The 24,752-nt window shown below is 36.5% G+C and overlaps 1 protein-coding gene across 1 annotated transcript; it reads right to left on the bottom strand.

The window, feature by feature from the left end:
- Positions 1-3,872: 3,872 nt before the first annotated feature.
- AKAIN1 (A-kinase anchor inhibitor 1) lies at positions 3,873-22,881 on the bottom strand. The gene is made up of 2 exons (XM_032442676.2): positions 22,601-22,881; positions 3,873-7,077 (listed from the first exon to the last, which is right to left on the bottom strand). The coding sequence occupies exons 1-2, from the start codon at positions 22,614-22,616 to the stop codon at positions 6,887-6,889; spliced, it is 207 nt and encodes a 68-aa protein (XP_032298567.1). The 5' UTR covers positions 22,617-22,881; the 3' UTR covers positions 3,873-6,886.
- Positions 22,882-24,752: the final 1,871 nt, after the last annotated feature.

Below are 24,752 nucleotides of genomic sequence, written 5' to 3' on the forward strand. Positions count from 1 at the left end.
TAATTCGTAGTCACACAGTGTGCTACCTAGCTGCATGATTAACTTTCCAAATCAAGTGTCCTAATAATCCGAGATACTGATATTTGAAAGTGGGAAGAAAATACACAAAATAAAAACAGCAGACACACACACACACCAACAAGCCCTCTAGCCTGCCAGCAGGCAAAACAGAAGTTAACCTAATTCTTACCGGGACAGACGGAGTTATATAATCTGATTTATAAGAGTAAGGGGTTTTTCAAGGAAGTGAGGATTTAGCATATGTAGTTGCTTTAATAGCTCCAGAATCAAAACACAGCTTTAGTTTCTACAGTCCTAGATCTATACACACGATGCAGGCACAGGAAAAACCATTTTGAAAGAAAATGAAACATGTATTAAAGGCATAGACTTGTTTTGGTTTGGGTGAGGGTTTTTTTTTCGTTTTGACCATATCAAAGAAAAGCATTACCCAAGTTGTGCTGGAATACAGATTCCAACAGAGACTAGAGGACCAATTCTATATATATATATTTTTTTCCCCCTCGGACTTTTATCAGGGCAAGGAAGAAGGTGACCTTGAGCAATAATGCACAGGTCAGGTGCAGTGAAAAAGAGCAGGCAAAACAAAAACATCAGTTTAATTTAACTTAATCCTGCAGGCTTTGATGTTTCCTTGAATTACAAAGAAGAAAAGCCTGAAGGCATGCATCAGGTTACAGAAGATGCGCTAATTTTAGCCTGGAAGAAAGTTATTTCCCCCCATGCATCAGGTATGCTGAAGGCTGGTCCTGAACTCCCAACTCGCGTGTTAGTGCACTTTATTTCCTGCCTGACAGTGAACAAGGAATACCCAAGGGCTTGTTGCTAAAAACAAACAAACCAACCAGTACAACAGCAGACAAAGAAGGACTTGCTTAGCCGCTCAGCTCAGTGCAGGAATCTTTCTGGGCAGGTAGAAGGCCAGTGGTCTTTGCAGATATCTGCTCATTAGAGCCTGGCTCCCTGCCCATTCTCATCCAGACAGCTCCTCCGAGAATGGTGATGAGCCATCACTGGATCCTCTCAAAAACCTCTCTTTTGTAGAGAGGTATTTGACTTTTTTTTTTTTTTTTTTTTTTTTGTGGTGAAAATATAGAAATAAAACAATGTACAAGGTCAAGAAAAGAGCTGCAGGGTCAACTTGCATCAAGAGGGCCACTTTACGAGGCATTGCAGCCTGCAGCTTTCAATGACCTAAACTAAAGAAGACAGTAAGACTTCCTGTTCCCACCCAATGCTCAGTAACACAGTCTGTGGAAAGTCAAATGTCAGATAGACCCGGTCAACTGTCATAATTCAGGGCAAACTGTTTCCCAGGCATAGTTTTTGCCCTAGAAGTATTAAAGATGAGTATTCTGTGGGTACATCAGCAAGAGGCTAAGGATGCACTGACTAACACACTTCTCCTTGGAAATAAACCTGTACAATAAGCTGTGGGAAAAAGTCAATATCCTGCCAAAGAAGTAAGATTTAGTATATTCACTTTCCTTGTTCTGGAAGCAGATACTTCATCTTGTACCTGAGGCTTTTCAGAATGAGCTGTCTTATGTGAAAGAAATGAAGGAAAACAGAGCTAGTAAGAGATATGTTTACTAAGAAATTATAAATATATGGCAGGGGCAACTACTCTGGCAACTGGAGACTGGGGCTTAATCTTCTGGGATGCAAAGAATAGTAGCTATTGACTCCCAAGGGCAGTAGCAAATGTTTCACTCTGCCAAAGGATGCCGTTTAAAATCTTCAACAGATGCAAGGAAGTAGCATTTAAGTCTTCAGAACAATACAGTAATGTGCATCTTCCACCTCAGATCACAAAGCATACAATTAGAGACTTCACTAGCTGATGTTCCTAAATGGATTTCAACTCTGAAAGCACACATAGACCATTTTCCTTAAAACTACTAGGAGCATCTTACTTCAATGTTTTTAGAATCAAATTAGGTGGTTTCTGCCTCCAGCTTGTACAGGGAGAAAATTAGCTCTCATGCAAGATCTACAGCCAGCTACTTTCACCACATATGTAAATGATTCATGATAATCTGAAATCTTTTGCCTCCTGCTATAGTCCATGGAGGAAAAACAAACAAAAAAAGCCTACAACTTTCTTCCCTCTAGGACATTACTTATTACTGCTACTTACCTTGAGTGAAAGAAAAAAACCAACACAACAAGAAAGCCACATCACAGTGGAACACACAATTCCACAGGGTCACTAAAAGTGAACTAACATTGTTTTAATGTTAAAGCTTGCAAGCTAATATACAAAATCCAGGTAGCAAGCCACTGGAGAAAACATTAATTTAAAAAAAAAAAAAAAGCAAAGCTGCTTACGTTAATTAAACAAAGAATCTGTCTTTACAAGCAAATGCATTTAAAACCATCTATTTCTCAGTGTTCCCCAGAGAACTCTGGCATAGCTGATGTGTGTTAATCCATCCTTCTGTGGAAGGAAGGAAACTGACTAAATCTGGCAGAGGTGCAGGTGTCTTCAAAAGCAGAAGCCTATACACACTGATGTCCAAGAAGCTTCATGAAAGTAGTTACAGAAATAGAGAAATTGCTGTTACTGCCTTAGAATGGGATACAGTTCAAATTCAAAACCAATAGGCCACAGAGAAACCCTTTGTTCTGGAAAACATAAAACAAGGCAGAAAGTTCTCTCAGCACTTATCTGATGGGTGCTTAGAGAGCCAGCTATGAAAAACGTATCCATTGGAAGCCAGGCTCCATCAGTACTGCTGCTCCTTACTCTGGTCTTTCTCCTAGACACATTATCAACAGCTCAGATCTCCTTTTCACTTCTACATACTCTTATAACAATTTAATTCATGTTTTGCAGGAACCAACTGAGAGAAATTAGGCTATTCCAGTATATAGATCTACACTGATTTCATTTTTTTCCTCAGCCCCAAAATGGTAATCAACTGAAAAAGGGTGAATCCTATATTCTTTCAAGAATATACTTTATTTCTTCATACCCTTCTCTGAAATTTAGATTAAGCACTGTCAGAAAAAGCCTTTAGTAACATCTCGTTACCTCCTGTGCTTGACATTACCATTCATGGAAAGAACAACTGCAGTATATTTCATGGTAGTCACATTAAGAACAGCTACTCTGCTATTTCCATATTCTTATTATTATAGATACGTTATAGTCAGACATGCATAAGAATACAGTTAAAAAAAAAAAAAAGAATCAGAGATAACAGTAGATACTTCAATTAAGACTTTTAGATGCATCATTTACTGTTGTTTATACATTCAGGATTTTCCAGTTCTTAGTGATAATGTTACCACAGAATGCTGTTTTCTTTTTTTTAATGTTAAAATGAAAATGTTAGTTTCCAAGATAAACTGCATTTTCCATTTTATAGTAAGGATTTCGAGTGTAACTGCCCAGAGCCACGAACTTCATGAACAGTGCTATTTAGAAATCTCTTACAACATTTTGCTGCATCCATGCAAATTTCCATTTAAGTAGTGCTGCTTTATGAACAGTATCTGATTACATTACAAGGAACAAAAACACAGTAATAAAACCACGATAATCAACCTAAATGAAAATAAAACAAGTGCAGCAGCAGGATAGATACAGGTACCTGATTCTGCTTCATGAGAAGAGATACAGTAAGTGTACTTTCATATTCATGCATCCTACTTATTGACAAGTGCTAAAGTGTGGTGAATTTCATTATGTCTAGAAACCATTTTGATTGTCTTGCATTTTTAAGATATAAACTGCTGTAGTGAATATTCTTTCAGTACCACAAACCTCCGCAACACTGTTCTCAAAAGAGTTTCTACATCATCTGAACATTTTCCTCTTCCTTTGATGAGAAATCGGAGTCATATAAGGTGTTGAAGTTTCTTTATTTGTAATCAGATCTGCATCACATCTGTAATAATTTATAATCTGTGTTTTTCTCCCAGAAATATGATCCACCCATGAATTTACTAAAATTAGCTGCTTTCTCACTTACAGTATAGATCTCAGCTACATACATCAGATGCAAATGGTGTGCAGGACACCCTTTGTCAATAGATAGGAGATACCAAATGCATGCCTTAATTTAGTAACACATACTATAGATAGGAAATGCATTATTTGGGTCTCAAGGAAAACTACAATATTTATAAGAGGATATTTGTTTTTCCTTGATAGTCTGCTATCAAACCTGCTAAGAGCTCTGTGAGGCTTCCTATCATTTTTCTCTGTGTTAGAGTTCTGACAGCACTGAAGTGGAGGGCACAAGGTACTAGACGAATAACAGTCTACCTAAAAGGGCCAGAACAGTAAACAGATAATGCAGAAGAGCACAGCAGGGGTTGGGTAAAATAAGCTCTTATGAAGTAGTGGCAAAAAGCCTGGATTCACAAGTTTTTGAAATTCTTATTTGAATAATATGGGGATTAAGAAGAAAATAAGGGCATCTAAACAAATTTCCAGATGACTAAAGATAGAAGCACCAGAAACATGTCCTGCAAGGTATGTTTGTTTGTGTGTGTGGGGGGGGGGGGGGGGGGGGGAGGGGGAGGCAATAGAATAATCCCTAGTAGGTTTTTGTTGTCCTACAGTTCTCCCTCTTACATCCCTGTTAGCAAACACCATTTAGCATCACAAAGCCTCCTCAACAGGCTTACTTTCCTTCATCCACTTCTCCTGACTGCTCCACAGCCCTCAGAACTGAACCTCGACTCACAGTCAGGTTTCTTAGGCTCTCAGAATGCAAAGATATAGCGAGTGTTCAGAAAAGAGCTACCTCCTAACTGAAGGACAGTTGATGAAAAAGTTATTAGTAAAAAATAATTATCAGGACAAACACACGCATGCTTCAAGACCAAGCGGTTCCTCCTTTCACAGTCTGCTTGACTGAGGAAACCCAGTCATCACCTAGAGAAACAAACTAACTGTATACTTGCAGTACAGCTCAATTTTAATTATTAGAGAATTTATAACAACTTCATGTTGAATTTATCTTCGCATTTTTAAATGAAATGAAGATGAAGCTAGAGCATTTTCTGGTATAACTCAATGCTGTTTAAAAAAAAAAAACACACACACAAAAAAACAAAACAAAAAAACCAATAAGGCATGACACTGCAATACAATGGAAAGCATAACAATGACAGCACAGTAGCAAATTTCTAGGCTACAGCAGATAAGAATATGCTCAAACACAGCAGCAGGGCAGGGGACACAAAAATCTGCTTACCCTTAGAAGGCTTCAAGTACGTAAGAATCTCCAGCAAGAAATAACCTTGCTTCCACTGCCAGCCCTTAAATGAGGTCTGGGAAAGGATGGATCCTGGCTCTACCTGTTCTGGTCACTCAGAGGCATTGCATGCACCTGAGCTCCCCTGGGTTGGCCCTGCCTTCCCACCAGGTGCTCAATCAAGCTGTGACTTAGCATTTCCACTATACAAGCAAATTTAAGAGGCTTACTATTACAATATGTGGCTATTCGTGACTAAGCCCTTGGCCATTAGAAAGAATCCTTAAATTGATCAACACAAGCAGTAGAATGTAGTACATAATAGCCAATTACTTAAATCAAAATTCACTTTGAGACACATCTTGCTGAGTAAAAAAGCAATTATGAAAGTTTGTGTCCTAATTTGCAGATTCTTTGCACCTGCTTCTAATATATTTCTAGGTATATTTCTACAAGAATTCAGATGAAATAGAGCTACAGGCCATTTCCAGAATGAAATAAACTATTATTCATTTCAGCTGTGTAATAGTGCAGTCATCATTACAGTAAGAAAGCATAAAAGTGAAATATATATTTATTTAATGTGTATTTTCAGAAATATCACAGATTTCTTCAGCTATATATTGTAGTTAAAGGATAAGTTCTGCATTACTAGCTTAAAGCAGTTCTATTTGAGGTCAATCCATGTGACAATTGCAAATATCTAAAGTCACTTTATGCCCAGCAGGTGAGAAACCTCTACCATGAGAGAATTCAGACACAGTGTATTTCCATCCTTCAAATATTAATAAAGTCAAAATCTTTTTTTTTGTAAATCCACTTCAGTATTCATTTCTGTAAATCAAGTCACAGGAAACTTTCAAAACTGGCATAGCTAGCAAACTCTGTATAAGCACATCGATTTCTCTTCTCTCAATATCAAGAAAATTAAAGGGAGTGGTTGAGGCACAAGTGATTTTTGTACAGAAGTTCAGAAGTACTTCAAAACGAGTAGTACTTATTTTAACTTCTTAAAAGAAAGAGACTAAGATCACAGATCTACGATCACAGTCATAGACCGTAGTAGCTGTAAAGTCACAGTAGATGCTTTTCTTTTTTCCCGGATGAAAAGAAAAAAAGAAAATTGTTCATGGAACTTACCAAATCCATTTTATACTGCCATTTCACTTCCATGGTTAATCCATGGTTAATCAAAACAAATGACAATCTCATCTCTCAAAGCAGCCTGAGAGCATTCTGCTACACTCAATAGTAAACTGCTTCTGCTGTGAAGACAGCTTCAGTGACTTCGGTAAGACAGAGGAAAGTCTGGCCAGCTGGCATGGCAGCTGCTTGCAGAACCGATGGGGAAGTGCACTGACAACAAGCTTTGGAAAATAAGTCCATATCATAAAAGCTTGTGCTTGAAATACCTTTATAGCTATGGTTATTGTTTCTCTTAAGAGGCACTGCATAAATATGGAGTTAGTCATCTAATGCACTTAATATTTTTTCAGCCAAGGACTATTGCAGCTTTACTCTATGCCTAAGGAAGTGTTGATTATACTTTGGTTTGCTTCACAACAGTAACATGGCGCTAGCAGTACAGCTGATACTAAAGAGAAGGCTGAAATCATGGCAGACGGAAGAATCAATATGCACAAGCTGCTCCTTTACTTTTTTTCATGCTTCTTGGTTAACTTTCCTCTTTCTAGCTGGAGGCTCACACTGCTGTTTGTTCGCTTCTCCTTTTGTTGGTTCTCCCGAGAAACTTGCTGGACAGCTTGGAGGATAGCAGTCTGCACTATCTGCTTGCTGGCATTCTGTAGCTTAACCTCATCTTGCTCTGGTACTGGTTTCTCACCTGTCAGAAACAAACAACAAATAAACAAGATGATTTAAGCATTTGTGGCTACCCTGTGAATGCAAGAAAGATAGAGAAGGGGGTAGGGAGGGTGGGAGATAGGAGTACTTGAGGACAGCTTATGACATAGAAAACCATAGGAGATGCTGTAGTAGGATACAAAATGCCTGCTGCATGCTCAGTATTATCTGAATGAAGAGGAAGACTGAGTCATAGACCTCAGCTACCCACTTTCCAGCCCCAGGACAGCTGCATCTTCACAGCTGAAACAAGTACTGTTCTATTTTGCAGCATGAGAGTGTTTTTCTTTCCCCTCATCTATCTCTGAATCATATCCTTTTCCATGGGGATTTTGACTTCATTTTGTGGTTCCAATGCATTTTCCTTTGTGATCATAAAAGGAAAAAGTTTTCATTAAGGTTTCTATTTACTTAAAATTAAAAGCCTTCACTCATTGAATTCCACTTGGCTTTAAGGTAAAAATTTTCTTAAGTGTAAGTTCATTACACTTAGCTACACTTCCAAAAGCATTTGAAAACACTGTTAAAGTAGGAAAACAAATAAACAGAATTCCAACATCAATAGCAACCTACAAAAACCCATACACTTCTTATGTGATAATTTCTTGTTTTGCTAAAACACTGAAACCCGGAGGAAACAAAGTAATGTTTTGTGACAAGTTACACAGTAATGAAGAAAAGTAGATCAGAGACTACTTTGTCTCCTAGCAGAAAAGATGACTTGGTAGGACAACAAGGAATGCTGTAAAATGGTCAAGGTTTATCTTGATATAATAATTTTGAATTAGTCAGATGTCCACCTACAGGAATTTAAGAAAACATACACTTGCTATTGGAAATACTTCGGTTAGGTGCTTATTTGTATTACTAGATTTCATTTTAAAGGCTTTTGAGATAATCTTCCCAGTTCTTTCTTGATCAACTATGTTATACTCAAGTAGTTCATGAAATGGGATTTGTATTTCACTGTCTGTTTTGAAGCCATTCGTTAAGAATTATGTCCTGAGAGAAGTAAAACAGAGTGAATGAAAGATCAGATGCTTTCATAAGAGATCCACATCTGGAATTGTGAGACATGGTGTTCCTTAAGAAATATTTTGAAGAAAATTTTAGATAGAAACAAAAAGTAAAGTAAAATCACCAGTTTAAAAGATCTGTGAGACCAAGCCAAACATTAGCAAAATAATTAAACCTTATTCATTATCTCAAAAATTATCTTTCTTTGAAAGAAGTTCAAAAATATACTTATGTTTTTTTCTATTGATGATATACATATTATACAATTTCTTGCTAAAAGTAAAAATGCAAGCATGTTTTTTTTCTACTGAAATAAAATATATGAAATTTAAAAGTGGCATGCAGCTGTATCAAGATTATTAGCTTTAGTAAGTTAATGGGTAGTAATGGTGATATGAGGATGGTTGGACAAGATGATGTATAACCTTTTCAACCTTGTGATTATATGTTTCTATTTAACAGTAATGTACAGATATTACTCTACTGCTCAAATATGAAGTCACAGTTATTACACAATGAACTAGTCTTGCTGGGCTGAAAAATATCAGCCAACTCAGCTTGTGTTCAGAAGATACATTAGAAAAAGTATGGATAAATATGAAATTTTCAATGAGAGTGAATCTGTAAATATGGGTGAATATGCTGGATTGGGGCACAAGTGTATATGATATGTGATGAATTTACCAGCACTTGTGATCAAAAAAAAAAAATAAATCAGATTTTTAAAAGCATACTGTCTGTGATCATGCTGTTGTTGAAAATTACTGATTTTTCTTTCTTTTGGAGCACTTCATGATTTATTTTATTCTTCTTAATATACAAAATCTGAATTTTATATATATACGTATATATATATATACACACAAACATACGTTCTATGATTACCTGTGTTTTTCAGTTATTTGTCATAGAGTAAAGCCCACATTTAAATACAATTCATTTAAGTGAGACCTTGATTATGTCTGCTTGTTAGACAATATTGGTATATGCCAGGAAAATAAACCAAGCAGATAGAAACCAGAACCTCTGGACTACTTCTGATAGTTTATATATGCACAAAAAGGAAATAAAGAAGCACAATCAAACATGTAAAAACTTTCCATCAGTATTACATGCTTAGGATGATAGTAACCCAGGTTAAAATAAAATAATAAAATAAAAATCTAAATGACTTTGATTGTGAAGAAGTCAAAGATGTTGACCTGGTTGTTGTAAGTAATGAGCCACTGGGAGTTTATGTTGACTAACTGCATCTGAAATTAGCAATGAGAAAATAAAAAGGGCATGAGAGAAGATACAGAAAACTACAGACCTGTTAGTCTACCAACAGTACTTGGAGAAATTATAGAGAAGATTATGCTGGATGCTACAGAAAGACATTTAAAGAACAAAGCTATTACCATGCATAGTCAACATGGGTTCCTGTAGAGAAAATCCTGCCTTAGTAATTTGACCTTATATGACATGATAATCCAGTCAGTGGATATAATATTTCTAGATTTTAGCAAGGCCTTTGATGCTCTCTCTCACAGCATCCTACTAGACAAATTGCCCAGTTGTAGCATGATCTTTTCTCCTTTTCTTTCCTCTCTTCCTTTCACCTTTTGAGTTGGACATAAAACATAGTGCAGAGGTCTGACCCTATAGAGTGACTACCATATGTGGGAGCTGGACTGACAGCCAGGATCTAGATATCTCAGTCCATCACATATGAATACCTAGTTCCTCTTGGACTGTAATGCCTGTCACAGCTGTCCCAGAGGAGCAAGAAATTAGTTTGGTGTGTGTTCCCAACAAAATATAGGAAGTAAATGTAAAACATAACCTCTATAATACAAAACACTATCCACTTATTATACCCACTCTGCTTAACAAATACTCTAAAATTTATGGTCACTGTGTGGCGTAGTCCTGTCCTTGTGGCTACCACACTCTAAATTCCTCCATGGGGCTACTAAGTCTTTTCTTCACCATGGAAAAATTAAGAGGAAATTTGCCTTTCTCAGTCTCCCTCTGTCTTCTCCACTTTTGATACTACTTTATGTAGAGGTCTGGATGGAGGGATGCTATCATTTATTGGAAGGAATTAGAAAATTCAAGGTAACAGATGGGATTATGAATATGATGACTAGGACCTCTACACTACACATTACGTAAAGTGGAAATTGAGAGAGTGTTGGGCATGAAGGGAAGCCCATACTTTGACCTGGAAAACAGTGGGAAGTACGGTCTGAAATGCCAGCTGTTTTTCAGAACAATGGCTCTGCTCATGAAGATTTTTAGGACCTAGAGCTATGTGATGCATTTTTTATTCTTTAAGTCTAGAATAAGTCTTTCACTGTATTTTTCTTTCCAGTCATGACTGATAAATGGGGATAAATGCATGTGGGTTTTTTGTTTGTTTGTTTGTTTCTGACCTTACCTCAACTTTTCTTTTATGGCTTAAGCTTTCAATTGTAGTTAATGCCATCATCAGGCTGAAGACAGTCAAAATTTTAACTTCTCTTACCAAATTCAGAGCTATAGGGTATTTTCAAAATGATAATCTTCCACACCATTTGTGAAACTAGGTTATTTTGCCCTAACTCAGATAAAGAATCTCTCACAATTTGTGAAGCCCTAAGAATTCCAGGCATTGAAATTGCTGTAAAAGAACTCTGCTTCAAGAGGACTACAAAAACGGCAATTTCTTCACTTCTTCCTCTTATCTCTCATCAGATAATGAATGGCTTAATAAAGCTGAACACAGGAAAGTCCAGCATTAATTCACCTGAGAAATGTGGGTTTGGCTGCCTTCTTGTTTCCAGTGTGTGAAGGTAGGTGATCCTTCCTCTCTCCTCAGCACTGGTGAGACTGCTTCTGGGGTACTGTATCCAGTTCTGCCTCACCCTTCCTCATGCAGTAGAGACATAAACACATAGGATTAAGCCCAGCAAAGGGCCAAAAAGATGATGAAAGACTGGAGCATCTCTCTCAAGGAGAAAGATGAGAGGCTGAAAGCTGGAACTGTCTAGCCTGGAGGAGGCTCAGCAGGGTCTCAAAAATGTTTATAAACACCTGGAGAGTGAAAATAGGATGGAGCCAAGTCCTTTTCAGAGGTGCCCAGACAGAACAAGAGGCAGTGGACACAAATTGGTACACAGGAGGCTCACTCCAAACACCAGAAAGCACGTCTGTGCTGTGCAAGTGATGAAGCACTGGCAACTCTGCCCATAGAGGCTGTGGAATTTTCTCCCACAGAGATCATCAAAAGCTGCTGAGACGTGGGCCTCGGCACCCTTCTCTGGGTGGCCTGCTTGAAGGTGGTGTTGAACCAGGTGACCTCCACAAGTGATTTCCAGTCTCAACCATCTTGTGACTCTGTGACTCCATCTGGTAAGGCTGCCATAAAACTCAACTTTTTCACTTCCTGAAGGAGTAAACAGCAGGTTCTAAAAGGCTGTTCCCATTATTCTCTCTTTCTCCATTTCAAAGGAAACAGCCAGCACAAAGCTGTTTTCTGAGAAGCACACTTCTTTATTGATATGCTGCACTTAGAAGAGAGGGACTAAGGAAAGCAGCAATGACTCATGCAAGTATCCCAGAGGGACTGAGCTGGAAAATGTCTATCAAACTGCTCCACTTTCCTGAGATACAGACTGTTGTGGACATGAATAAAAGCAGAATTTTGAGTGCCTATAGAATTAATAAGGCATTTTAAAGATCACATACTTATACAGTTACCAATAAGGTAAAATACAGAAATCTCTCCTGCTGCCTAAGCATTTGGTATTTTGCTAATCAAATCAAGAGTCAATAAGTTACAGCTAAGTTTTATTATTATTTTTTTAAGATTTGAAGAATAATTTTAATAAAAATTCCATGACAAAATTTCAGTTGAACTACGTGCTGGTAAAACATTACATTACAGCAGAAATAGCATTCTGCTTATAGGTTACTTTTGTCTAATGGCCACATCAAGATGAAAAATCCTCTTCATGTCAGAAAACCTTTTCTAGTTATTCTCTGCAGTTATTCTGCAAACCCCACTTTGGTTCTGCAATTGAAAATACAATTTGAAAGATGTGCAAAACTTCAAAGTCTTAGAATGGCTTTGGGAATCAGTCACATATTCCACTTTCATGTAAAATTAGTGCCATATATCAGTACCTACAAATTTCTTTGGCTTTTCTGAAGCTTCATGAAGAAAAAATTACTAGCAGTTTGGAAAAAAATAGAACAACAACAAAACATTAACAAACAACACACACACACACAAATCCCAACCCTAAACAAATAAACACATTTAAAGCAAGTTCAAAAAACCCATTTAAATTCCTAGAATGAATATTAGTTTAGGTCCAAAAATACCTTGTGTGGGAGATCCTAAACTCTGATGTTTCTAGATTACGGAATATACCTAGAAAAGTAAACACTGAAATCAGTAACTACAGAGAAAGAGTGCTGAACACAGATTAAGTCTTGAAGAACTTCTATCTGATTGCACATGGACCTTTTTCTCATTTACTCACTTCACTTTCTTTAGAGCACCAAGATTTGCTTCCTTTCCAGCCTGAGATCAAAGCAGTCTCTTGTGCCTTCTCCCTTTCAGTTTACTGCTTGTTAAATTTAATTAAATGTATAAACATCCTTACTAAATAACACTTAGCAACCCATCATTGATGTGAATCAGCAGTTCGGAACGTTATCCACCACATATTTTCATAGAACTGTTGGGGCTACTATCATGAAGCTACACAACCACAGACCTTGTTTTTACCATGATGTAAGTCCTTCCCAGATCACCTGATTATAGCAATAAACTTTGGGGAAACACGATATCTTTCAATGGATGGAATATCATATTTTAAAGGAAACAGAAGTAAAATTTTTCACATGGAATCAGGGAGGGGGCAAAATGGTGAATGAGCTGTGGTAGGAAAGAACTTCAGACTCTTGGAAAGCATAGGCTACAAATAATTTATCCCATACTTTTTGAGAAGGGATTAGTCACATATGAGCATGAATGACCATAAACATGACATCCTATCTCTGTAATCTCAACAAATTTCTATTGTCTCTCAGTTTTCTTTTTTTACTTTACTTTTACTTTTACATTTTTACTTTACTTTTTCAGTAAGTTTATTGTTTTTCCTAGAAGAAAAATTAATTTTAATTATTTTTAATTTTAAATCCACTTTTCTCAAAACTTGTGACACATATGCATGTCTCATTTGGCCTTGTGACGCAATACAAACACTGCATTTGAAGAGAACAACTTAACTTTACCATCAGATTCCGTGAATCCCAAGGGCCATGCATCAGAGGTCAAAAGTGTAAGTTCTTCTTCACAGGAATAACAAATGTAGTTTAATTCTAGCAAGTGAATACCTCTAAAGCTGTTCTAGAAAGAGGCTGGGGTTTTTGTTGTTGTTTTGTTTTTTAAACAGCTTTGAGTCTAACCATTTTTAAATACAGAGAAACCATATTTCTCTAAGCAAGTATCAGAGCAATTTAGAATTCACAGTTACCCAAAATATATTCCCATTAGCTACAAGTTTGATTTATGCAAAATTTCTGAATTTGGAAGAGATACGAAGCAAAAATTATCTCCCAATATTTTGCAAGAGATTATGTAAATACATCTCTTAATGAGATACATTACCATTTGTTTTAAGAATACATTACTTTGGTTTGGAATAGTTAACCATTATACTTTTTTTTCTGCAGCACTGCAATATTAGAATTTTTTTCCTCATGATTAAGAAAAGTAACAACAATCCAACAAAAATATCCCTCTCTTGTAAGTCCATTTTCAATTCCATTGGAAAATACTACTGATAGTTTTACAAACAAACCAATAGTACTGGTGACATTTCAATTGCAATGAAAGTACCTATAAACAAGACTGTGATGATAAAATTTTATCATAGGATCAAGTATATGTTTATTAGAAAATCAGCTGATTTTTGTCTATGAACTGTAATTCTCACAAAAGTGAAGATTCTGACAAGTTTGCAATGACATGTGGTAGTAATTAATATTCACTGCATCAACATTTCTCTTCTACAGAAGAGTTAAAGTCTGTTTTTTAACCTCCCACTGGCTTTAGGCAGTGCCATATCTCTCAGTTTTCCTATTCACAGAATGGAAATTACAGGTGAGAATCTACTACGGACCATTTTATAACCTGCAAATTGCAATGGTTAAAAATCTCCTTCTCTTCACTGCTTAATTGGTTTGTGCTAGGTTTCCAGCACTGGAATCCATAATTGGAAAAAGGGATATAAAAGATGAGGCTGCACATCATCCATAATCAGGAAATGTTGATGAGTCATATTAATTACATCCACACAATTACACATCAGTTAACCAGGGCTGCAGACTTCTGAGCATGCTCACAAAACTAACTTTATGCATGTGTCATTAAAGATTAGAGATCCAATTTATAGCAGTATCAGTAATGATGCCAGTTCAGATCTCATGAAAAGGTCCTAGACCAAAGCATTAAGGGGAGAAAAATAGAAAGCAGAAAAACAAACAAACAAACAAACAAACAAAACAGCATATGCATTCCTTGCTGTACTAAAATTAGTTTTGTCCACTGCTGTTACTCATGCCCCAAAATGGAGCTCTATGAGTTTCTGAATGATAGCTGTCAGGTTTCTAAGGGCACTCAGTTGCTCCTGAAGAAGGAGAAAGTAAACTGAAGGTCTAGTATTAGATATAGAAGTTGGTGGCCCTGCCTGTGGTAGCAGCTTGGAGCTTCTTGATCCTTGAGGTCCTTTCGAACCCAAGCCATTCTATGCTTCTAAGATAGCAGAAATGCTTTCATGTAGGACTACCAGGTTTTTCTAGTTCCCTTTTCTAGTGGTCAGAATATTCACTTTCACCAGAAAAGCTACAGTTCAGTTACATTTCCCCAACCCCTGTCCTTGACTACTACTGTGCAACCACCACTTAGGAAGAGAGCCAACACAGACTGCTTTGGATAAAAGAGAATGCATAAAAATGAAATAAGAACAGCTTTGCTTTGAACACAAATCAAGGAATGATGGGAAGGGAAACAGAAGAACAGAAACACAGACAGACTTTCCCAAAGGACATAATATCTCCGAAGTAATATTTAACCATATCCATATCACCTTTTCATAATATTTTGTCCATAGATTTTAGTTTGGTTTTATATATCAATATTAATTTTTTATAAGTCCTCGGTGAGTTAACCCATAATACTTGAAATACACCAGCCAATATGAAGCTTTCAACATCTTTCAGATTAAGAAGTTGTTGAGATCTTCAGATATTTAAGCTATTTGAATTTTTTTTCAACATGTTTTGTAAGATTTATTGCTGTATTTCAATAAGATTAACTAAAACAGATAATAAACTTCAGTTTATACATTTACTCAGTATTTTTATTCATAACAATGGTTTCACTTTGTGTTCACAGCTTTGAAGACTGGATGCAGTTCAAAGTAGTAGTGACTGAATATTCTGCCATACGTAAATCTGTTAGTATGATACTCAGATTTTGTTGTCAGAAGAAAAATTTTGTGAACTATCAGTACAGGCCAACATTAACTAATTTTTCAACTCCTAAGGTAGAGCTCAGTGCATTGAAAATAAGATACTTTCTAAAAAATATGTGGGACCAGCTTCTCTAAAATTAAAAAACAACAACAACAACAAAAAAACACAACTTAATCTGCACAATTTTGCTATTTCTTTTAGGAGACACACTTCAAATAGGAAGTAAGAAACATCTCTTCATCAAATGTAGTGCTTCTCCAAGGGAAGGAGAAGTCTAATGTTACAGATACAGGTAGATTGTGTGCCATTCAACTTCTATTTTCTATCGCTTAAGTGCTCACAGGTTACTAGCCAAAATGAACATTTTAGGCACAGAAAGTGAGATAAAATTTCGGCCTTCTAATTCTGTACCAAAAAATATCATCTATGGGCTCACATAGAGCCTCACTGAATCCCCCACCTTTCATAGACGTTATATGGCTTTTGCTATCCATCACTGTGTAGCATGGGTAAAAGTATTCAAAGGTGCCACACTCCACTGCTAGCTGTTTTGTTCATATTTCTGCAGTGCTGCACAGTTTTTGGTCTTCAGCTCTGTACAACTTAATCAAAATCTGCAATATTCCACTCTGTTTTTTGGTCATTGTTTGTTTGTTAGTTAGTTTGTTTTTTGTTGTTGTTGTTGTTGTTTCTGTTTGTTTGTTTTAATGTAAAGAAAATAAGGAAGAGGTTATATAATTGGCCAAAAGCCAGCCAAGCAGTGATAACATTCTGCAAACTATAATAACTGCATAGGAAAAGTGTCCTGCTTATTTCTGAATGTGAACTGCATATTAAGGACATTCAAAATTTTGGCTGAATATACATACATATATATGTATGTGCATATGCAAAGTTACAAGACAAAGTGTATAATTATATAAGTTTAGAGTGCGCCTTCAAAGAGGTGCATTCTCATAGCTCTAACCTGACATCATCTCTATAAATACATGCTGCAAGAAACAGGATGCAATTGGAATGTTGTTTTCCTCTCTTGGATCAAACTTCCCAGACAAGTATTTTCCCCTCTGAGGAGAAAGCTTACTTCAGGACAGAAGGTAAAGTTAATCTGATTATTTAATAGATGCAGTAATTGATATGCACCACCTTCACACCGAAAAATGGTAAGTTGATTCCCTGATCAAAGCAAGAAAATAGTGTTATTCTATCAAATATGCATACTACAAAGTGAAGCAAATGAAAGTAATCCACAGGAGATTACACTTGCCTTACCATTACAGAAATATCTGCAAGGTTCAACTTACTTCTTCAGGTGGAAAATTTCAGACTCTCTTTAAGAAAGAAGACAGCATCTTCTGACAACATGACTACAAGCATTAGCCAAGTCAGATGACAGCCGCACAGAGCTCACCTGCATTGACTTCCCTAGTAAGGCATTCTGTAGGAATTTTACAGCTATTCAGGTCACCTTCTCGTTTCTGTTAACATCAATAAATATTCTGTTCCAATTACAACCCCTTAAAAAATAGCAAATCTTATTCTTACAAATACTAATAGTAGTGATAAAATCTTAGTCTTATTCTTGCAAAATATTAGGGAAGGAACATAACTGCAAATGGCTAGCCTCAATTTCAGAAAGCATATAAAGAAATTACTTCATACACTGCTTGCAAAGAACTCTTGCTTAACTTCTTATGTGTAAACATGATATGTTAAGTCCTTAATAAAATACCTAATGTATAAGATTGAAGATATAGAAAGAAATCTAAAGCTTTGCTGTATTATACGGTATTTAATTTCCATTATCTGTTAAAGCTTACAAGGCTAGAATCATATTATTTATGTCTGTGAGACCTACAACAAAGCAATTCATATGGAAGAATAACAGTCTGGAGGAAGAAACTTTACAGGTCAATGTAACTCATTCCCATTGCACACTCACAATTTGGCTGTCAGAAAACAGTGCTAGTAAGGACATTAATAATGACTGCATGATTTATTACCAACTCTTAGCTATGAACAATTCCTTTGATATAAGCCAGTACTCAGCCACCATGAAGAGTGAATTCTTTCTGCAGGTCATCTGAATAAGATTCAACCCTGCAATCTCAAATTGAGAGGTGCCATTTGCTATTGCTTAAGACTGAACTTCTGGTACAAATAATTGGAAAAAGTAAATTCTGTGCTAGTTTTTAACAGCGTTGATTCATACTTCAAAGTAACATTGCATCTAGTACTGATTATTACTTTTTAAGCTTGCTAATCTAATGTAGAACAACAATTAGGGAACAAATAAAGAAAAAGACTGTACCCTGCCATCCTACAATTGTTTTTATGGTGAAAGAAACTTCATCAGTGAAAGTGCCAGAGTGCCGTACTCAGCACAAACACTAGAGTAATCCCATGATAATTTATATTAAGAAAAGTAAAAACATTGGTAGTGTTTTTTCCATTCATTATGTCCCTTCATAGTATCTCGGTCTGTGTACTGTGGAAAGAGTTCTCCAAAGTATCTCCGATGCTATAATTAAAAAATGAAAGGCTATCAAGAAATTTAATGTCTTCACACCCCACAGCACACCAGCTTTCCCACTTGAGAAGATCAAGACTACTCAAAAGAGTAGGCACATCTGTTTTAGTGTGCAGCTGCTACATCATGAATTGCATTTTAATGATTCCTCCAATGTTTGGTACAGGATGTGCTTCTGAACTTCAGTGTCATTACACAGGTCTGCTAGACTGTTCCTGGCTTTAAAAAGTCAAGAACAGATGTGCTTCTGAAGAGGTAGCTGAAAAGCTCTTTGAATTGCTGTTGCAGAAGAAAGGTGCCGAGCAGTGAACGTTCTGACTTCTGTAGTGTCTAAATATCATTAAACTTCAAGTGTTTTCACACATCTTTTTTATAGAAAAATATTGATTAAAAAATGATTTTACTATCTCTTCCTCCTTTTGGGATTGGAGGGCCATGAGTAAAGCAAATGAGTTTCTGGATTTAGGTAAGAAGAAATCTTCAAAATTACACTGAAAAATAACAAGAATCATGTGAAAGATGAAACTGCACAATTCAAAGGATTAAAGGATAGAAATGTTCTGATAAGTTGAAAATATGAATGCTGAAATTTTTCTTGATATATAGAGATCAAAACAAATTATTTTCTGAAAACAATATACTATCTAGTAAAAAAATAAAATTTATATTTGACAAAACATAGCATAGTACAGTATTGACTTGGTGAAACAGTAATAGCCTTCCATGTGATTCTAACTTGGTAATAATTATAGTCTTACATTATAGAGTAAAAATCTCAACAGATACTAAAATAATCTCTTAAGTGATGTCCTAGTAAGAGAGATGCTTAGGAAACCCGTTTGGTAGCATACACCCTTAACAAGATTCCAAGCTAGTTTTGAAAATGCAGGCAACTTTTGTGCTTAATCAGTGCAGACTAGCAGAGGGTAGAAGGTTAAGGCAAAAATGTTTGAGTGATTCATGTGCAAAATAGCATTAGAAAAAATCCTGGGAGAATGACAAACACCTTTTGTATCCCCCTTGTTCAGATGAATCAGGAAAAAAAAAAAAAAAAAAAAAAGAAAAAAGAAAAAGCACTTTTTCCCATTTTTATTTTAATGTTTCATATAAAAAGTTTTAAGGCCTTGATTACACATGGACTATTTCCAAAACCTTCTGTTTGTTGGTTTGTTTTTGATTTTTTTCTTTTTTCTTTTTCTTTTTTTAAAGTAACTGGAAGGAATTTGAAAAGTGGTATAATGTTGATTAGGAACATTTAAAATGATTGATAGATATTGATACTATTGATAGATGGCCTGATGTTGGAAGTGACTTCTTCTTTCCAAACTAATGATAGGGCTTGCTTGCTGCATTCAAAAGTCATCTCTTCATGATTTTTCCTGATGCTTTAGAAAACAAGAAATATTTCAGTAATTCTTCATTTATTACCTTGCAACAAGTTGTAGAATTATTTACAAATATCAATCCTTTGTATGCTAATGGGACAACTACGATTTTTATTTTTAAAGTTCAGAATCTATAATCTTCTGAAGTCTCCTAAGAAAACCTTTCACTTCAACAACTTCTTTATGGCCTAAACCAAAAACTCGAAATGTCATGTTTCTATACTGCAGTCTTCTGCATACCTCCATCCTTACGTTTGATGATAAGTAAAACCTCCTTGTCTACTTCTGCCTGAAGCAATTAAATTTAGGAAAAGTAAACAAGCTAAACATTGCAAAGTAATAGTTTGTCTACATTTCCATTACATGGATCATCTCCTGTTATAACAGTAGCATAATGAACAGCTATACCACATGGGAATCCTCTAAGTAGAATGAACTCCCATACATTTCATAGTGTTGGCATTTCATTACCCATACCTACCTACCTACCATAAGCTAACCTCCACCACAAAACCAGATTAAATCATGCAAGGAAAAATGTCCTTCTTCTCAGTTCTTTTCTCCAGCAGATTATACAGCAGTTTAAGCCAAGAGTCAAAGTCAGTGAAAATTGGGTGTGAAGAAAGATCAGATTTGAATAGTAGCTTTTTGCACACCTGTAAATAGCAACATACTTGCCAGAACATGACAGAGTGAGCAAGAATGTCTATTTTTCTTTAGTAACATAATGATCCTGTGTGTGATTTTTTTTTTTACAAATCCATTTCAATAATAATGAAGTCTGTGGTTTTGGTTTATTTTGGTCTGAAGATGTTGGATTTTTTTGTTTGTTTGTTTTTTAGGAGCTGGTTGTAAGAGCTAAGGAAAAGAGTTGAAGATTAAAAGTAAAATCTCTATTCAGTCAATAGGTAGTTGTTTTCACCTTTAAAAACATACATTTTAATTTGGTAGGCTTTTTTTTACTTACCAGTTTATGAACATAACACATTAAACCAGTGCTCTTCAATAATGTAAATCCTCATCTTGTTGACATGCAAATAATTACCTTTGTCTTCAGTTAAACAAACTTCTCCTTGAAGAGATTTCTTTTAGTTTGTTTTCTTTGTATGCACGTGTGTGTGTGTCTGTATTTTTCCCCTTCTTAAAGCACTCTACACCTAAATAATAATATCACTCTAAACCTAAATAATATAATGTACAACCATTTATAAACAGACAAATCTTTTTCTCCTTCACCCTCCCTGCCCCCGCCCCCCCCGCCCCCCACCACCACCAACCATGAGAAACAAATCAGTGAAACTGAAATCAGGTCATTCATCACAATAAGATAAAATTATGAAGACAAGAAAATGAAACTCAACTTCTTAGTAAATGTATAGAATACCTATGTGATACAGCCACATCTATAGCTACTACAAAGATGTTAAAGGCGTACAAACCCCTGATTTTTAAAATATACACATATAGAGACAAGAGAGAATGCCAGGGTAAGGCTGACTGACAGTGAAGAAAAGTGATCAGCAAAAATGTAATCTAATCAGGTTTTCTCTGCAGATTGTCAGACATCTCTGATTGTTTTATCATCTGTTCTACAAATTCCTATTTAGTTACCCTATGTATATTATGACATTTGCAAAGAAACCAAGGGCTTTTCTTCATGTAAAAATAGGCTGAGAAGAATGATTATGCAAGACAGATTCTTTTCTTTATGGATTAGGGTTGTGAAAAGAACAATTTATGCAGCTATTAATGAGATTTGGGTTTTAATAATTGTCAGTCTTTGGGGACGAAAAAAACCAATGTGTTTACATTATTTTAGAGGTAATCTCATCCTGCAGTACTCCAGTCCCATAGTGCATTTAAAAAATGAATTTGGTTAGTGGTGACAGACTGTCAGATAAAAGGAATTCAGAAAAAAGCCACTAATACTGAAAAGTGTACTACATAAAACAGTGGCTGGTTCTATTGAGATAAACAACTTGATCCCAGCTTCAAGACAGTCTCTGTGGGAAAGCAGTATATTAGTCCACAACTTGGTAGTATGAGAGACACAATGAACTTCCAGTTACTGAAGTGGGATATTAATCTCCCAAACGTTTAGCCCTTTAGTTGTTCAGTTAGAAAAATGAACACCAAGATATATATATATATATATATATATATATATATATATATATATGCATTAATGAGAGTGTAAAAGTTTTGGATTCTTACCCTTTCACAGGAGAGACATGAAATTTCAAAGGAAAGCAAAACTTCTGTAAGCTTTACAAAACAAAGGTTTTAATAATTCTTCATTGTCAAGTTGCAGCATTCACTTTCCCTTTTCTATTGACCCACTATTTTACTGTCAGCTATGCATTTTTTAAGAAATGAATTGCAAGTCATTTCACTACAGAAAACGTTATACATGACTATAATATCTGAGAGCTACCAGGCCTCTCATCCATTTCTGAACAACAAACTGCCAACTTGCAAGCAAAATATATTATATCCAATGCAGCTTCTCTTCAGTTTCTTTCTGGTGTAGCAAAGCTATACCATGTAGCAAAACTCCTCCATGTAGTGAGGTGTCACATGAGATTCTGCTGAAGTCTTCAATTCTGTTCCAGTAACAACTGGCCTGAACAAACTTTCTGTACTATCACTTTGAGGGGAATCAGGGAGAGGGGGAGCAGTGACAGTGGAATTTTGTAAAACTACTCATATAATTCAGAGCTTGTTTCATTGACAGCCAACAGTGTGAGTGCTGGGGGCACTCACTCTCCAGGCATTGCAAGGCCCCATTCCCCTTCCTGACCCTTCTTTTGTGCAGTCTAACGTGTAAATCTGCTTGCGCACTTGCATGTGTAAGGTTCCTGTCCCCGATGGAAACCATAGGGGTGACCCTTATAGCCTTCAGCTGAGTACCTCTCTATGAAACCGCCTATCTCTGCCCAGCAGTAGAACTGGTGCAGATGGTACTCATTCTCCCATAGACCCCAGGGCAAACCCTCCGGCACGACCACGTCCTTCCCGCTGGTCTCCCTGGGGTAGGCACCCGAAGCGGCTGCCCTTACCTGGAGCAAACACCATGATGACGCCCGGGCGCGGCGCTGCTCAGCACCTCGGACAGCTGCCAGCCCCGCACAGCTCAGCGCCTCGGACAACTGCAAGTCCCTCACTGCTCAGCACCGCGGACAGCTCCGGGTCCCGCACGGCTCAGCACCTCGGACAGCTCCGGGTCCCGCACGATTCAGCACCTCGGACAGCTCCGGGTCCCGCACGATTCAGCACCTCGGACAGCTGCCGGCCCCGCACAGCGGCGGAGGCGGCTGCGGGCCGCGGTCCCTCCCTCCACAATGCGGCGGGGCGGGGAGGGGGCCGGGGCGCAGCGCGCCCGCACGGACACACACACACACACACACACACGCACGCACTCTGAGAAGCATCGCTGCCACAACTCGCTTCTCTGCAACCACAGCAGGGGGAAGGGTACGGAGGAGAAAGGTAATAGGGATCTGCCCAGCGGGGAGACCTGCTAATTGCTCCTAATTAGCTCTCGGCAACAGCCCTGCTGCCTGACATTTCGGGGTGCATTGCTTTCACCACAAGCTAGTTGCCCTGCTAACAGGCTTCAGCCATGCCAGACTTTGTCACAATATTTAAGCTTTCAAATGGAAAGCAGTGGGATTTCTCCTCTAATTTCACAGGCCTGTTAGCCCACCTCTAGCAACAGAAACACTTTGAATTAAAAGGAAACATTAGCATTTGAAAATAGAAAGTATGACATCAAGGACAAAAGGTAAATCGATAAGTGAATAAATAACTAAATAAGGAAGAGAAGAGCAAACCATGGGAGATGACCAAATTTAAAAATTTCCATAACTTTTGTACTGCTTGTTTAATTTGATTTTATTTACAAAACCCATGTTCAGATTTGCTGTGGGCCAAGAACTTCTGCAATATAAGTGAGAAGTTCGGACAACAGTCAGTTTTAACAAAATATTTGTTCTGCTTAAGCTTACACTTGCAAGCATTAATTTGAAAAACAATGATTACGCACTGCCAATTAGAAAAAGTAGATTAAAACCATATTTTTTTGTTTGAAAGTTTGCATGTAAATTTGCCATATATTTTCCATTTGTATGTTTACAATAAACACATATTTGTACTTCATTTTTAATTATCAAGCATTTCACACAACTTCCCAAGTCAATTTGGAAAATTACAGCTCTCAAATAAGGTCTTAGTCTTAAAATATAGATACAAAAAAGTACTGACCTGCTTAAATAGTTCTGGCTATGTTCTCCAGCAATAACTCAAGAATAGCATCACTTTTAAAGTCAAACTAATCATCTGGTGACAGATTTTATTATTTTTGAAACACGTTATAAGATCATTTCTCCTTGGGAAGGCCTTCAAGATTCATCTTCACATACCAGTTTCACTTATCTCACACAGCAACTGAATTAATGAACTTAAACATTACACTCTTAATTGCTCTGAAATATTGTTCCATTTCAGAATGCTACTTAATAAACTCAATTATAAAAGAACTATACTAGATGTAAAATACATAAAACACAGGAATAAAACAACAACAGTCAGAAATATCAGCACCATTATGAGAAAAATCACATGTATACTATCATCTTTAGAAAACTGACTTTTGGAAAGACAGTAGGAAAATTCACAGTGGTGTTTTTTATGATATCTTTATTACACGGCCCCTACCTCCTTCATTAATGTATTTAATGGAGAATTAGCCTTCACATGGAGCAATAAAAATGTCAACTCACTTTTCTAATATATATGTATATATATAATGTATAGGATGTATTTCTATTACATATATCCTCAAAGGAAATTATATTTATACTTCAGAGAGAATGGCTTTCAAGATGATGGCAGAGCTTCTCAAACTTAATAACAGAACCTACAATTTCTTGTTGAAAATATACAGACTGTTAACTATAATGTTCTACACACATCTTACTTTAAATGCCCTCTAACAACTTACTCAAACCAGGCACACTTTAGAGTCTTTAGTTTTTCTTGTCAAGTTAAAACCTACCAGCAATTTATGTTTTCCACCTGAAGAAAAATGCTATCCAAAATGATACTGGGCTTCGTCTTCTTCTTCTTCTTTTTTTTTTTTTTTTTAATCTATCATCTAATGGAATTGTTTTCAAATTCCAGATTTGGTTACAAGTTCAGAAGTACAAAAAT

Source organism: Coturnix japonica, chromosome 2, assembly GCF_054131305.1.
Source record: "Coturnix japonica strain WE chromosome 2, WE-NBRP24, whole genome shotgun sequence".
NCBI lineage: Eukaryota > Metazoa > Chordata > Aves > Galliformes > Phasianidae > Coturnix > Coturnix japonica.